The sequence below is a fragment of the Gigantopelta aegis genome, chromosome 9 (assembly GCF_016097555.1).
Source record: "Gigantopelta aegis isolate Gae_Host chromosome 9, Gae_host_genome, whole genome shotgun sequence".
Lineage (NCBI taxonomy): Eukaryota > Metazoa > Mollusca > Gastropoda > Neomphalida > Peltospiridae > Gigantopelta > Gigantopelta aegis.
In genome coordinates, this window is record NC_054707.1 from 51,201,683 (window position 1) to 51,218,075 (window position 16,393).

The following is a 16,393-nucleotide window of genomic DNA, read 5'->3' on the forward strand; positions in this document are numbered from 1 at the left end:
AGGCAGATATCACAACGTTCAAAGGGAAACGCAAAGAATCTAAACAGGTTATCCAATTACGAGTGGTAGATCAGGACAGTGATCAAACCTGCGTTGAACGGACACGTTTAATCGTTGGCGATTGGTTTAACAATACCCCCCAGCATACTCTGACGTACGTGTACCAACGGCCACGTTTTGATGCGACCATAGGTGTAAGGGCTCCCATATTTTGTAGGGAGCAGACTGGGATTTGCCCGAATTCAGCGAAAATACCCCAATCTGGATAACATTTATTCAAATTAACATTACTACAAAACAGCTATGTAGGGTTGCAAACGAATCACTACGCATTTGTACAGGGAATACAAGTAATATTGAGGGTAGAATTATGAAAATACATGGTAAAAAGGTCTCAGGTTAGCACATTTTGCCCGAATATCTGTATCATTTTTGCCCGAATGTGGGGTTTTGCAGCAGCATGTCTTGTACGCTTATGGATGCGACCTTTTTATGTCTTAGTTAAGGAGCCGGCGAAAGTCGACACCTGCGACTATGACAGGCGTGCGCTCAAGAGCCTACCTTCCATATACGCAGGTACGCAGCTGCGTACCACCTAAATTACAAATATTTATATTATATATTATTTTATTAAAATATCTGATGTAAATGCGTGTATGCTCTATGCCAATAGCGCTTTATTCTATCGCCAAAAACGTCTGCGTACCACCTGAACATCCCAAGCTAGGTCCCTGGCGCTACAACTACTGACTCTGAATGTGCACGTTAATACCTACCTACCTACCTACCTACATACCTACCTACCTACCTATTTGATGCGACTCTACCGGCCTCACTGGTGTCGTGGTACTGAATTCGCAGCCCGTTCGGGAGTTATCACCCCACCTCACCCCACCCCATATATGCATATATGCATATATGCATATATATATATATATATATATATATATATATATATATATATATATATATATATGTATATATATATATATATATATATATATATATATATATATATATATATATATATATATATATATATACAGTCTGTGTCTCATAGAAACTTAACATAACAGATGTTGTGTGCTAGTAACTTGACAAGAGTAGTTCATTAAAATAGCTTTTAACCCTTCACTACTTTACCATATTCTTCTAATGTTAATTAGAATACTATTTGTAATTTCAATAACAATCACGTGCTCGTGAAAACACGTTGACGTATTAATTGGTGCATGTATAGCGGATGATTTATAAATAATGTTAAAATTACTGCAGTCAATAATATACATCATAAAGGTGAAGAAAAAACATGGTCCCGCCTTAACACAACACGCGGCATCGAATAAGCCTAGGGGCAGTTTCGTGTACTTTGTAGGAAGAACTGATAAGATATAATTGCAGTCAGAACCGGTAAAACCACCTCCTGGAAGACAAAAGTTTCCTAAAGTGCACAATTATCTCTGACGTTAGTAGATCCAAACGAACCCAACAACGTAAATCCAGTTGTTGAGCTAAGCCTTTAAATACATGAACAGACCAAGAAACAAATAAAAAAGTTGGATAATTATTACAATATTCTTTGACCCTAATTTGTTAAAAGTGAAAGATTTAAATTTAATATTTGAAAACAAAGTTCTTGAACTAGTTTCGTATAATTCTGTCTGCATTGACGACTAACATGAATAGGCTGCATGGCGTTCTATTGTGGATTGTCCTATTCGAAGTGTGTGTTCTCTCTAATGCTAATTTTAGGTCTGGTGTTTTAAGAATTGTAAGTAATTTCACCAACAAACTGGTTACCACGGAGACCAATGTTATTGACAGGAAATACAACATTACATCACTGATCTGGTGTGCTGTTCTGTGTTTCAGCAACGAAAAGTGTGTCTCGTTATTCTTTCTATCGGACACTCACGTCTGCCAACTACACAACGTTCTATTCGTGGACACCACTGATGCAGACGACAGGCCAGACACTAAGTACTTTCAGATTACAGAAGGTAAGTGAAGATAAGTGTGATATGTGAATGGGTGATATAAAACACAAGAGGAATCGTTTTGATTCCAAAGCTATATTATGAAGCAGAACAAATACATAATTCTAAATGAATTGCCGTTGCCATAATCAAAATTCTTATGTCTACACACATTGTATTATACATTATTACTAAGCGAACATGCCGTTATTACTACTCGCCCTAGCAGCAATACAAAAGAAAACTTTACTGACCGTATTAAAGTGTGCTCATTTGTTCTTTATTTTCACAATCCATTTACAAAATTAAAAGTTATGGTCAATTAGTAGACTTTTCACGACTGGGAAACCTACAAACGACTACAACAAATCTGAACGACAAAACCGTAATACATGGTCAGGGCCGTATCTCTGCACAATGCAGAGTCGAATGGGTATTTGGCATGGGTCTAGTGCCTCGTCTATAGGAGGACAGCCATTCCCGATGAGATTCTTTAAAATAGATTTCATCCCTCCTGCGTCGCCACAAGAGGACTGCCACTCCCAGATTAGTTTACTAAATAAAAACTAGCACTGGATAGAGCTAATTGGAATAAGTACAGCTGAGATGACATGCACTCATGAATCGCTGTCATAACAGTGATGATCAGGGCCGTAGCTGGGGGGGGGGGGGGGGAGCAAGGGGGCACTATTAACTACTCAGTTGCCCACCCCCAACAAAAAATCCTAGCTACGGTCCCGGTGATAGCAGGCACTCGCGAAATGTGAGCATTTCCTGCCCCAAAGGTGGTACCCGTCATGAGAACTGCCACCACAGATGTCAAGTCTGTCACTTTATCTAAAAAGATGAAAAAATAAGTGTGCAAGAGTTTTACCAAAGAGATGGAAAAGCATATATATATAGGTTATTACCAGTGTTTTTCGGTACTGTCAGTATCATATATTTGGAACAAAAAGTGTATTATACGAGCCTCTGGCGAGCATAATACATTATTTTTATTCCTAATATATGATATTGACGATACCGAAACACACGAGGTAATAATCTCTTTATCATATACTCTCAATCTTAATACGTGTTTTTTGTAAACTACACGCAACTTTAATTCCAGTACGCCATTACTAGATATTCAAATGACGTAAGGATATGTGGCGCGGTATCTTTTTGAATGGAAATGACGTCATGTTGAATGTTCTTACATCAAACTAAACTAGTGCAGAACGTTTTTGTTTTTGTTTTCTGAACGCTGGACAGCTTTCAGTGTAAAATTGCTATTGAAATGTTTTTATTTGATGACTATGAATGCATACGTCATACGTTGAATGCATACGTTATGGAGTGTCACTTTAGTACGGTTGCTTAAATGTCACTAAACCTAGTGCCGTGACCTCGATTAATTTACACCTAATTTGCAAAGTTATCAAATTCTTAAAGAATGTGATCTGAAAATATCACATACTTTGATTGCACTGAAAATGTAAGATATTATATGATAAATATTGTTATTATGAAAATAATGAATATTGATTATAATGTAGAATGTATACATTATTTAGTGCATGACTTGTTTGGAGATCGCAGAGTATCAGGTTTTATATGATTCAAAACAACTTCTTTCCGTTTTCTTCTTTTTCTTCGAAATCTTCTTCCTTCTGATTCTCTTCCCTCTTGTTCGCTATTTTCTCTGTTCTCGTTTAAATCTCAGATATAAAAATATACATCACACAGATACAAACTATTATGTAGTCCTATTCAACTATTTTAAAGGGACAGACTCTAGTTTTTAAACACTACAGCATATTTTTCACTATTAGAGCCGTTTATGATCACTGAAATCAAACATCACTTATATTTTATTGTTTATATTATCCATTTCCATAGAACCGAAGTTTTTCTGGTCATCCTGGTGTTTTTAATAACAAAAATCGCATTTTTAATATTTTTAAAAACGCATGTGCGTCTGAGAAGTAGCGGTTTATTGATTCAAGACTTTGTAGTCTATTTTTAAGGATATTTCCTGTTTTAACGTCACAGACTCTTCTTTCACTCTATTGTAACTTTATCTAAATGAGTTACAGGTTTGTAAATTAACTAAACTTAGTGTCCATATTTAAGGGTTAAAACTAGGGTCTGCGACTTTAACTTAAACGTGCACGTTTTTTTTTAGCAAATCTTGAGCATTAGAAATGAAAATTACAAAATCAGAATCCAACAGGCGAACAAGCACTGTGATCTAATGTCACGCGTCCATTTTGTGCAAGTCGGAAATATCGCCTCGAATATCTTGGCATACGTTGAAGATTTTAATCGCCCATCTCGTATTTTTGTGTTTTATTCTGCTGTTCGGAAATTAAACGTTCGATAACCTCATCTGTCACAGGTTTGAGATAATGTCAGATCATCCAAGTAATCATTTTCCATACTGGAAGCCAGCTGCGATAATGCGTAATCATCAAGATCTAAAAACAAAATCCGTCGAATCCGTTTTCGAAACAGATCACGTCACCGCTAGCGTACAACTGACGCAAGATCAACTGATGTAAATGGGCGCGAAAGTTATTACGTCATACGAAGGGTGTGGCTTCACGACAGCTGTCAGTGTCAATCATGGTACAAAACAGTTATATCATGGTTTTGTTGAGTTGACTGTATTCAGACGGTGGGTACTCGACCCCGTCTCGTGCCGCCGTCTAAATACAGTTAACTCATCAAAACCATGATATAACTATTACATAGATCACTATCCTCTAGCCAGTGCACCACGACTCAGTTGCACACGAGTTGTCGGCCGTGGGACCACCTGGTTAAGCCGTCTCTGGATTTCATCCCACAGGTGTTCAATCGGGTTCAAATCAGGGCTGAGAGCCGGCCACGGCATGGTTCTGATGTTGTGCTGACGCAGGAAGTCCATGGTGATCCTGGCCGTGTGGGGGCGAGCATTATCCTGCTGGAACACGTGGTTATGGTGACGCGTGAAGAAGGGCACTATGTGAGGTGTTAGAATCTGGTCAACGTAGCGCTGCGCTGTGATGCCATTCCCTCTGCCTGCACCAACATTTTGGAACAAATGGGGCCCAATTCTCTGATTCAGGCCTATAGCACCCCAAACCATGATGCTTTGGCCACCCCACGGGTCTCTCTCCAGGACACACATGCGTCTCTGTAGCGTTCACCCCTCCTACGCCACACCCTCACTCTGCCATCCGAGTTGGAAACGCAGTACCGGCTCTCGTCAGAGAAGACTCCATTGTTGATGCCGCCAATGTTGGTGCTGTGTAGCCCACTGTAGTCGTGTCTGACGGTGGCGGGCGGTGAGGACAGGTCCTCGAGCGGGACGTCGGCAAAACAGGTTGTTGGCGGCCAGTCGACGTCGTACCGTGTCGTCACTGATGGGTCGCTGTCCAGTGCCAATGGTCGCGCGAGCTGTCATGCTGGCCGTTCTGAAGCGATCATGGAGGTGTTGCCGGTTGATGTAGCGGTCCTGCCTGGGCGTGGTCACCCGGGGGCGCCCGCTGCGGTGACTGTCTGTAGTGCTGTTGGTGTTGATATACCGCTGCTGTAGACGATGGATGGTGCTGACATGGACATTGTAAGCGTTAGCAACAACCAGGGCACGCTGCCCGGCTTGCAATCGGCCGATAGCTTGTTCTCTCTGCGCTGCTGACAATCGGGTCATACCTGATGCGTGCAAATTACGAATGCCAGGAACGCGGTTCAAGTTGGTTTTTATACCCATAACCTCCACGAGATGCACGTGCATTTCGGTTTTCATGACAATTTTTTGCGACTGCCACCCACGGCCTTCGAGACAGGTGCGTTTTGGCGTGTCGTTTCATGGAAAGTTGAAAGGGTACCTGCAATTTGGGTCTCAGTCATAAACCAGCATGTCTTGTAATATTGACAGTTACATCCCCGAAATAAATTGTTATAATTTACCATATAGAAATGACATTTAAAAATCTCGCGTTTCTTTTGCGGTTCAGTATATATGTAAAGCAGTGATTCGGGGCTCCTAGACCCGACACTGCTATATGATCTGGAACAATAAATATTTATATAAAATATTTTTTCGCCGAAAGATAAGTGAAATTTATTCTACCTTTGTTTATGACATGGCAGTATTCACGAATATGAACTAAAGGACACAATTAGAGAGAGATGGCAAGAAATCCCGTTGGGAATTTGTTTTTGTATCAGAAAATCGATTTGAAGGCAGTCTACTATCTAGACGGTGGACACATTGACCACCTGTTTAAGTAAACAAAAGTAGATAAAATTTCACTTAGCTTTTGGCGTTGCATGTTTTTACGTTCAATTTGGAATCTGATATACATGTATACATATTCATGTGTTTTTAAACATACGTAAAGAAAACAGGATATAAATCAGTAGTAAAGTTAAGATGTGCTTGACTCAATAGCATTTCTGGCAAGTGCGAACGTTGGGGAAATATAATTATATATATATATATATATATATATATATATATATATATATATATATATATATATATATATAAAATATTATTTTTGTTTAATGAAAACTTTAAAAAATAAATAAAATATTTTACTGTTTTTTAGTTTGTTATTATTTTGTTTCACTCATGTTACCAAACAGCAGATATTGATTTTATTTTATTTATGTAAATTATTTCGTTGAATTTCCTTTCTTGAAAAACGAGGAACTGAGTGCTTTTATGCTACAATTTCTCTACTATATACAATGTCCGTTTGTTTATGCTATGTATGTTATCCATTAAAATCATCTGATAACAGCGGAAGAGAAACACATTAGCTGATGAAAGTGCTTACAACATTTTCAGGAATCATTTTAAACCAGTCTTCGATTTACGTTCTCTGCTGTAAACCTTTATTAACATCAACAGAACTGAACTTTGATTTTGTAATATAAGCAGTTGCATTAAATGCGCAGAGTATTATTTCAGTGCAAATCGTTAATGGCGCCTGGATTTTCCTTTCAGTTTTGCCTGGTAGCTATAATCTCATTTACCATCATTCTAACACCATCGATTACTAGTACAGAACAGACACACAGTTGCAGGTGTAATAAACGAGCGCGTTCGTTATAGATATTGTCAGCTGCATTGACATATTATATAAGTCGACATAACCAGGGCCGTAGCTAGGAATAGCTCGGTGGCGTAGTGGTTAAGCCATCGGACTACAGGCTGGTAGGTACAGGTTCGCAACCCGGTACCGGCTCCAACCCAGAGCGAGTTCTTAAGGGCTCAATGGGTAGGTGTAAGGCCACTACACCCTCTTCTCTCTCACTAACTACTAACCCACTAACAGTTAACCTACTGTCCTGGACAGACAGCCCAGATAGCTGAGGTGTGTGCCCAGGACAGCATGCTTGAACCTTAATTGGATATAAGCACGAAAATAAGTTAAAAAGAAAAAAAAAGGAATTTTTTATTATTTTTTTTTGGGGGGGGGGGGGGGCAACTGAATAGTTAATAGTCTAAAACTCCTTAAACAGTTAAGAAGAGAATTTTCTTTAAGTTTCTATAATGCTACGGCCCTGATAACATAGCTTTTTTTAGGGGGTTTGCGGGTTGTTGCTTTTGTTTCTATATATCAAAATGTACATAATGATGAATAAAACATAATGATTTGTCTTTCTGGTATTATTTCATCATTATGTTCAATTCAATTCTTTATTAGCTTTAAGTTTTACAACTCATCAGCGTATATACAAAACATATATATATGTGTGCACAAACATAGTGGGTATGGTTTTCTTAAAAGTAATTAGGGATACTAAAAAAAAAGAATGTTTTCCTTACTTACTGTAATAGCTGATCTCTAATTTTGTTTGCTTGTACTAGATATTTTCCTAGGTTATTAAGTTCTTTTTTGTTACTTGCAGTTAACAACTGTATAAATAGAAAAACATTTGGCCGCCTGTGATAATACATTTTTATGTACTTATTTTGCAAATCTTTGTATTATGAGCATTGCATTATAAAATAGTATTCATCTTCTATAACATTTGTCTTACAAATTGTACACTTTCTTTCTGATCTTTCGATGTTACGATATCGGCTAGATTCTATATTTAATTTATGAGCACATATTCTGATTCTGCATATTTCCTTTAAATATCGTTCATCTATTGGTAATTTAACGTAAGACTGTAATTTGAACTCGTTTAATAAATGCTGGTAATAATATCCCTTGGATGTTGTAATTGTCCTGCTATAACAGAGTTGCTTAAATGTGTCGCATATTCTTTCTTTAATAATAATATAACATATATTGTCAACATAATCTAAATTTCAAATGTAATTCAAACCAAGCATGTTAAGTTCCTGCCGAATATTCATTAACCAATTATCATTGTATTGTATCATTTCTTCATATATACCGCGTACCAACTAATTAGTTGAGTTGTGTAATTTTATCCAGTATTTAAATATTCTTAGTTTTCTTGTGATTTGCAGCGGGAAACGCCCAAGTTAACTATAAACAAATTCGTTGCACATTCCCGACTTAACACCCAATAGTCTTTTACAGAATTGTATGTGCAGCTTTTCAACATCAAGGGCCTTGTGGAAACCCCATATTTCAGAAGCATAGCTAAAATAGAATTTACATATGTATCAAAAACAGACAGCATTGTTTCAATATTGAAAACAATATTTTTTACATACATTCATTAAAGAAAACAATGCTTTACGCCCTTGTTCTGCAAATCGCTTCTGTGTGCGTGGGAATTTGCCCTTGTAGAAAAATAAAACACCAAGATAAATAAATTCATTGATAACACCAAGTTTACCTCCATTAAAGTACCACTTCTCGTTGTCTCGAATTCGACCTCCATTTCTAAAAATAACTATTTTGGTCTTTTTCGTATTTACTGTTAAATCCCATTTGACAGAGAATTAATCATTTTTCGTAGTCCTTCGGGTGTCTCCGCTAAAAGAACCATATCATCGGCGTACATTATAAGAAAAATATTTAACATCTGTATATCAATATATGGACAATTATCAGAAATGCAATTCACAATCATTAACATACATAGAAAATAATATGGGGGATAACACTTCTCCCTGTAATAATCCATTTTTGCATATAAAGACATCAGAAATTATATTATTATATTTGACACAACATTTAACATTATAATATAATGACCGTATAATAGTAAAAATGTTTCCTCTGATGTCTTGTTTAATTAATTTAAACCATAGTGTTTTCCCTAGCTTGTTTTAGCATGGTGCAGCACCATGCCTCAATAGTCTAGCATCATCTTGCCATAATCAGCACCATGCTGCCCTGAGATTAAACAATTAATTAATAAAATATACCTTTTATATCTTTTGCCATTCATTTATTAAAGTAAGCACATAAATTACATTAATGTTTATTTCAATTAATTTTTGTGTATTTTTAATAAAAAACAAATGCCCCCAAAATGGTGAAAATGCCCTTAAAGTGTTTTGTCTACCATGCCTTGCCTAATTTCTAGGGGAATCACTATACCATAACATTTGCCTGTTGATAAAATCAAATGCTTTTCTGTAATCAACAAAACAGCAATATAACCGTTTGCGAGACTTTAATGCCCTATTTATCAAAGCATTTAAACAAAAATTGCATCTACAGTAGACATATTTTTTCTGAAACCAAAGTGTGCATCAGTTATAATATTATTTTCCATGTCAAACTTAAACAGTCTTTCATTCATAATAGTGGTGAACAGTTTTCCTAAACAGCTAACTAAGGTAATGCCTCTGAAATTATCCGTATCATTGGCATTTCCCTTTTTAAAAATTGGCACTATACAACCTATTGCCCAACTCTGTGAGAAATTGCCTGATTTAAAAACAGCATTGAATAACATCAATAGACATGGCATCAATACATTTATGCAATTAATAAAATATTCATTAAGAAGACCATCATAGCAACAAGATTTGTCCTTCTTTAACTTATGTATAGCACTTGATATTTCACTTTCGGTTATGTCTTGATCTAAAGAGCACTCTATTTGATCGTCAGTATTCATGTCATAATTAGTTAGGAAATCTTCAACTTCACTATTGGTTGTCGGGTTGTTAGACGCAAGATGACAGAAATTATTATAAAAGTCATCACTAGTAAGTTCTGATTTGACATGTTTTCGTTTCTCAAATTGTTTATAAAACATTTTCGGGTTGTTTTTTCGTAAATAATTTAATTTATTACCTTGTGTGGACTTGTAATGTCTTTTCAATTTGCGTTCTAATTGTTTGTATGTTACTTTTGCTTGAATAAGTTTAATACGATTATCTCTTGATTTATTTTTGTTAAAAACTTTGATGGTTTTTCTATATTGTCTGTATCGTTCTTTACATATGTCATTAAACCATGGTTTATCTTCAACTTTAACATTTGAACTTTTTCTATTTCCTCCAAAATATTTAGGTGTTGTAACCGAACAGTAAGGTAATATGAGATTGTTCAATTCGCGTGTGAAATCATCCACACATGTATTTATAGTTACTTGATAGTCAGTCACATTGCATATGTTTACTAGGTTATCTCTATTTTCAGTAAGTTTCTTAACAATATCCTCGTTGTGCTCATCATTCCACTTAACGTTAGTATTATTCTGTTTCGGTTCGTCTATTACCTCGTTAACCATTTCATTAAAGGAATGTGCTACTGAGAAACATACCGGTGCATGGTCTGAAAAACAGTTAAATGTGCCAGAGGCAAACTGCTGAATTATATCAAAACACGATTCATGTACAAGGACATAGTCTATAAGACTAGTGCCATTAGTATTATAAAAAGTAATTTTACCATTTTTGTCACCAGCATGTCTGCCATTCACAATTCTCAGCCCACTAGACTTACAAAGAGATATTAATTTTCTACCCCATTGGTTAACATTTTGACTATTTTATAAACGACATGAGATGAACTCACTGGATCGATTTTATTAATTGGCTGCCTTCATCTTTTCAGCAAATCATTATACAAATAAATCAATGCTAATTATTATTATTATGACATTAGATAAGAATGATAATGTCTTTATTGTTCGATTTACACAAAACCTCGGTTGAATTATTCCTCTAAATATATTGTCTGACGCAAACACACAGTTCTTACTTAAAATATTCATGCTTATACTGAACAATATTAAGTAAGGTCAATAGACTTTTGGGTTAGTTTCTGCTAGTGGTGTGCTGTTAGCAAGATCATAGATGGTTTCTAAACGTTGTTTGACAAGTGAAGTACGAACAAATCTTATCAAATTAGTGTCCGTACAGTAAATGTTTTAAAACCTAACTTACCTATTCCCCGTCAGGTTTTTTTTTTCAATCTGACTTTTCTCTATTTGTACCGAGTTGGTGTCCGTACAACATGGGCTTAAAATCTTCTTTTTTTTTTTAAATTATCAGTTTTGCGTCTGTATGACTATTTTATAATCTAGCTTTTCTCTTCTGTATCAAATTAGTGCCCTTACAATAAGGGTTTCAGAATATAACTTTTCTCTTCTGAATCAAAGAAAGAAATGTTTTATTTAACGACGCACTCAACACATTTTATTTACGGATATATGGCGTCAGACATATGGTTAAGGACCACACCGATTTTGAGATGAAACCCGCTGTCGCCACTTCATGGGCTACTCTTTCCGATTAGCAGCAAGGGATCTTTTATTTGCGCTTTCCACAGGCAGGATAGCACAAACCATGGCCTTTGTTGAACCAGTTATGGATCACTGGTCGGTACAAGTGGTTTACACCTACCCACTGAGCCTTGCGGAGCACTCACTCAGGGTTTGGAGTCGGTATCTGGATTAAAAATCCCATGCCTCGACTGGGATCCGAACCCAGTACCTACCAGCCTGTTGACCAATGGCCTAACCACGACGCCACCGAGGCCGGTCTCTTCTGAATCATGTCGATGTCCGTATGACAAGAGTTTAAAACTGTAGCTTTTCTCTTCTGTCCACATTGGTGTCCATATCTCTTCTGTATTGGATATATGTTCGGATGACAAGGATTTTAAAATCTAGCTTATCTCTTCTGTATCAAATAAGTGTTTGACTGACAAGTGTTTTAAAATCTTGTTTATTTCTTCTGTATCAAATAGGTGTTTGACTGACAAGTGTTTTAAAATCTAGCTTATCTCTTCTGTATCAAATAAGTGTTTGACTGACAAGTGTTTTAAAATCTAGCATATCTCTTCTGTATTAAATAGGTATCTGACTGACAAGTGTTTTAAAATCTAGCATATCTCTTCTGTATTAAATAGGTATCTGACTGACAAGTGTTTTAAAATCTAGCATATCTCTTCTGTATTAAATAGGTATCTGACTGACAAGTGTTTTAAAATCTTGTTTATCTCTTCTTTATCGGATTGGTGTCCGTTTAACAAGGTTTTTATAATGTAGCTTACCATTTTCGGTATCAGATTGGTGTCCGTATAACAAGATCTTTAAAACGTCGCTTACCATTTCGGTATCGGATTGGTGTCCGTATAACAAGGTCTTTAAAACGTAGCTTACCATTTCGGTATCGGATTGGTGTCCGTATAACAAGGTCTTTAAAACGTAGCTTACCATTTTCGGTATCGGATTGGTGTCCGTATAACAAGGTCTTTAAAACGTAGCTTACCATTTCGGTATCGGATTGGTGTCCGTATAACAAGGTCTTTAAAACGTCGTTTACCATTTCGGTATCGGATTGGTGTCCGTATAACAAGGTCTTTAAAACGTCGTTTACCATTTCGGTATCGGATTGGTGTCCGTATAACAAGGTCTTTAAAACGTCGCTTACCATTTCGGTATCGGATTGGTGTCCGTATAACAAGGTCTTTAAAACGTCGCTTACCATTTCGGTATCAGATTGGTGTCCGTATAACAAGGTCTTTAAAACGTCGCTTACCATTTTCGGTATCGGATTGGTGTCCGTATGACAAGATCTTTAAAACGTAGCTTACCATTTTCGGTATCGGATTGGTGTCCGTATAACAAGGTCTTTAAAACGTAGCTTACCATTTTCGGTATCGGATTGGTGTCCGTATAACAAGGTCTTTAAAACGTAGCTTACCATTTTCGGTATCGGATTGGTGTCCGTATAACAAGGTCTTTAAAACGTAGCTTACCATTTCGGTATCAGATTGGTGTCCGTATAACAAGATATTTAAAACGTAGCTTACCATTTCGGTATCAGATTGGTGTCCGTATAACAAGGTCTTTAAAACGTAGCTTACCATTTCGGTATCAGATTGGTGTCCGTATAACAAAGTCTTTAAAACGTAGCTTACCATTTCGGTATCAGATTGGTGTCCGTATAACAAGATTTAAAAAAATGTAGCTTACCTTTTCGGTATCAGATTGGTGTTCGTATGCCAAATGTCTTAAAATTAAGTTTTCTCTTCCGTATCAGATTGGTGTCCGTATGACAAGGGTTACGTGGTGTACAGACCGCTGGCTTTGTGCTACAAGATTCACGAGGACGAGGTGGCTCAAGCACAAGCCAAACTAACCTGTCAAGATGAAGGAGGAATCCTGGCCATGGTTAAAGACGAGACAACCTTCAACCACTTGTACGACTTTCTACGGGCATCGTCAAGTAAGGGCAGCAAATGTTAATTGTAACATAGTTATTGTCGTTTTCATTGGAACCGGATTTTAATACAGCTTTGTTTACGCATGCAAAGCAATTCTAAACCATAGCAGATTGCGTATGCAGTTCATCTCAATAAATGTAATTTTAATGCAGAGCAGTAACTCTTATTCATACACACACACGCACACACATACGCATACGTACACGCACAATGACAACTCATATCTTACTTTATTCTTTAAGTGTGTACGTGCGTGCACGCTGTTTACATCCCACACGAGTCTTGTAACACCATTCCTAGTTGGGTAATGATTAACAGATATCATCTGAGGAAACAAGAAGCCAATACATCTATAATGATTAACTTTCGGTTTGATAATATCAATATCTTTAAATACCTGCAATGATGTTTTTAACAGTTTTAACATAATGAAACAAGAAGCCAGTACATCTATAATTATTAACTTTCGGTTTGATAATATCAATATCTTAAAATACCTGCAATGATGTTTTTAACAATTTTAACATAATGAAACAAGAAGCCAGTACATCTATAATTATTAACTTTCGGTTTGATAATATCAATATCTTTAAATACCTGCAATGATGTTTTTAACAATTTTAACATAATGAAAGTTTGCTATAATAATTCATTTTAGTATTTGTACATGCTACTTGTATATGCACTAAATCACATGGAATAAAACGTCCGTGTCTGTATACACTGGAATGAGATGTATGAGCCAGGTGAATTTATTATGATCACTGTACGTAATATTCCGGGGTTTACGGTTGTTTCTATGAATACATAAAGAAAACAGGTGTTAAATTAATATTAAAGACAAACTTCGCTTAACTCACAATATCATTTCTGGCATGTGCATATGTTGGTGGGTGGAGACACACACACACACACACACACACACACACACACACACAGAGAGAGAGAGAGAGAGAGAGAGAGAGAGAGAGAGAGAGAGAGAGAGAGAGAGAGAGAGAGAGAGAGAGAGAGAGAGAGAGAGAAAGAAAGAACCCGTGTGTGTGTGTGTGTGTGTATTTATGTGATTTTATATGTAGATTTATGTGTGCATGCAACTGAGGCTGTTGTAGACAGACAGACAGAATCAGACAGATAGCGATTCCGATAAATAAATATATGTATACTATTTACAAATGACGATATGCACAACGTCACGTCATGTCACCTAACACTTTATTATTTTTGCAGCCATTCGACAGAAACATTTCCAGATTGGAGCTGATGACATTGCTGTTGAAGGTTCTCTCAGATGGGCAGACGGCTCCCCAGTGACGTGGACTAACTGGGCACAAGGGGAACCTTCCCACGACACAGAACGCTGCACGTCGATGGCTTGGTTCTACTACTTCAAGTGGAATGACATTCCTTGTAGTCATCCCGTGGGCTTTCTTTGCCAGATCATCAAACCATAACACACTGAATCACTACCAGATAATCTACCTGTAACATTGATTCAGTCTTGTGTAGTTTAACCACTAACACTGTTCTATTAGATGTTTAACCAGATCCATTCAAGCATACCTGATGTTATTAAAACATATTAAAGATAAAATGTATTAAAATCTAACAGACTGTAGCTCTTGTTTTTTTCTTCTTTTTTTTCATTTTATACATTACATTGACACAATCGATGTATGAAGCATTACAAATACCGACATGAAATCGGTCATGTCTGGCCACAGATCACAGTTATCTTCCCATTTGGTTGTCGAAAATCAGGAAATTTGTCCGCACAAGTAGTCTGCTGTTTGACTGTGACTATTTCATGGCAGACAGCTTTGAAGCGGCAACTATTTGACTGGAGTTAACAGGGGAGAGCATGTAGTTTGTAAACATGTGTCACTTGTTGACATTGAAGACTTGTTTGTGGTAATTCCGGCCCATGCACAAGTAGTGCTTTTTGTGTAAAATGTGTGTACTCCGGCCAGGTTTAGTGGGTGTGTTTGTTTAAACCAATATCCTGGGAGAAAGAGCTGGACAACAGGGGTTGCCCTTTTCAGGGTATGTTTCCCCTAGGCAGGCAAAGGTACATACAAAAATCCATGGGCCTGCTGATATTAATAAAAAATGTTATAGCTACTAACGCTATATAGAAACATTGTGGTCTGTGGCCGTCTGATGGCGCTCTCGGACATTTTGTAACACATCCGGTTTTACACCGAGACTGTATTGTGTTGCGCCTCCGTGTTCGTTCAAAACACTGCATGGCAGTTTCAAAATTCAATCGAGTGATCCTAAAACGTTGGCGTTAATTTGATATATTTTGACGGACCAATAGTAAGCCAAGTTCAGATTGCTGAGAATCTTTCATCAAAACAATTCAACCACTGAGACACACAACAGTACACTCTGTATTAAGGCAACGACATACCATACGATTGTCTCGCACAATAATAGCCGACTGTCACAGGACAAACACAACGATTTCATCAGATGCTATATGCAATCGACTACTCTCGTATTGTGTGCCTTTGCCTTTACACATGGCGCTGTTGGCGAGATAGAGTGTTTAAAACATGCAGACAAAACAAAGAAACAAAACCCGAAACTAACAACACTTCCCCTTCCCTCCCCGCCCCCCCCCCTCCCCCGCCCCTTCAAAAAAACAAAAAAGAAGAAGAAAAGAAGAAAAGAAGCAACAAAAACAGCAACAAGAAAACAACAAAAAACAAGCATCCGTGTTTATACAAAATTAAAACAACCGAAATAACGTAAATAAGCACTACTCTGATCTAAATACTTTTTATCGAAATAATCAAAGATGGAGTTTAGTAAAAAAAA

At 36.9% G+C, this 16,393-nt stretch overlaps 1 protein-coding gene across 2 annotated transcripts; it reads left to right on the forward strand.

Moving 5' to 3' along the window:
• The first annotated feature begins 1,505 nt into the window (after positions 1–1,505).
• Positions 1,506–15,188, forward strand: LOC121381889 (collectin-10-like). 2 transcript variants are annotated; one of them, XM_041511285.1, is made up of 3 exons: positions 1,506–2,000; positions 13,390–13,575; positions 14,801–15,188. In XM_041511285.1, exons 1-3 carry the CDS (start codon positions 1,679–1,681, stop codon positions 15,022–15,024), a joined length of 732 nt encoding a protein of 243 aa, XP_041367219.1. In that variant the 5' UTR covers positions 1,506–1,678; the 3' UTR covers positions 15,025–15,188. The 2 variants fall into 2 exon arrangements, with proteins under 2 accessions (XP_041367219.1, XP_041367220.1); XM_041511286.1 differs by lacking the exon at positions 1,506–2,000 and adding an exon at positions 9,977–10,101.
• The last annotated feature ends 1,205 nt before the right edge of the window (positions 15,189–16,393 follow it).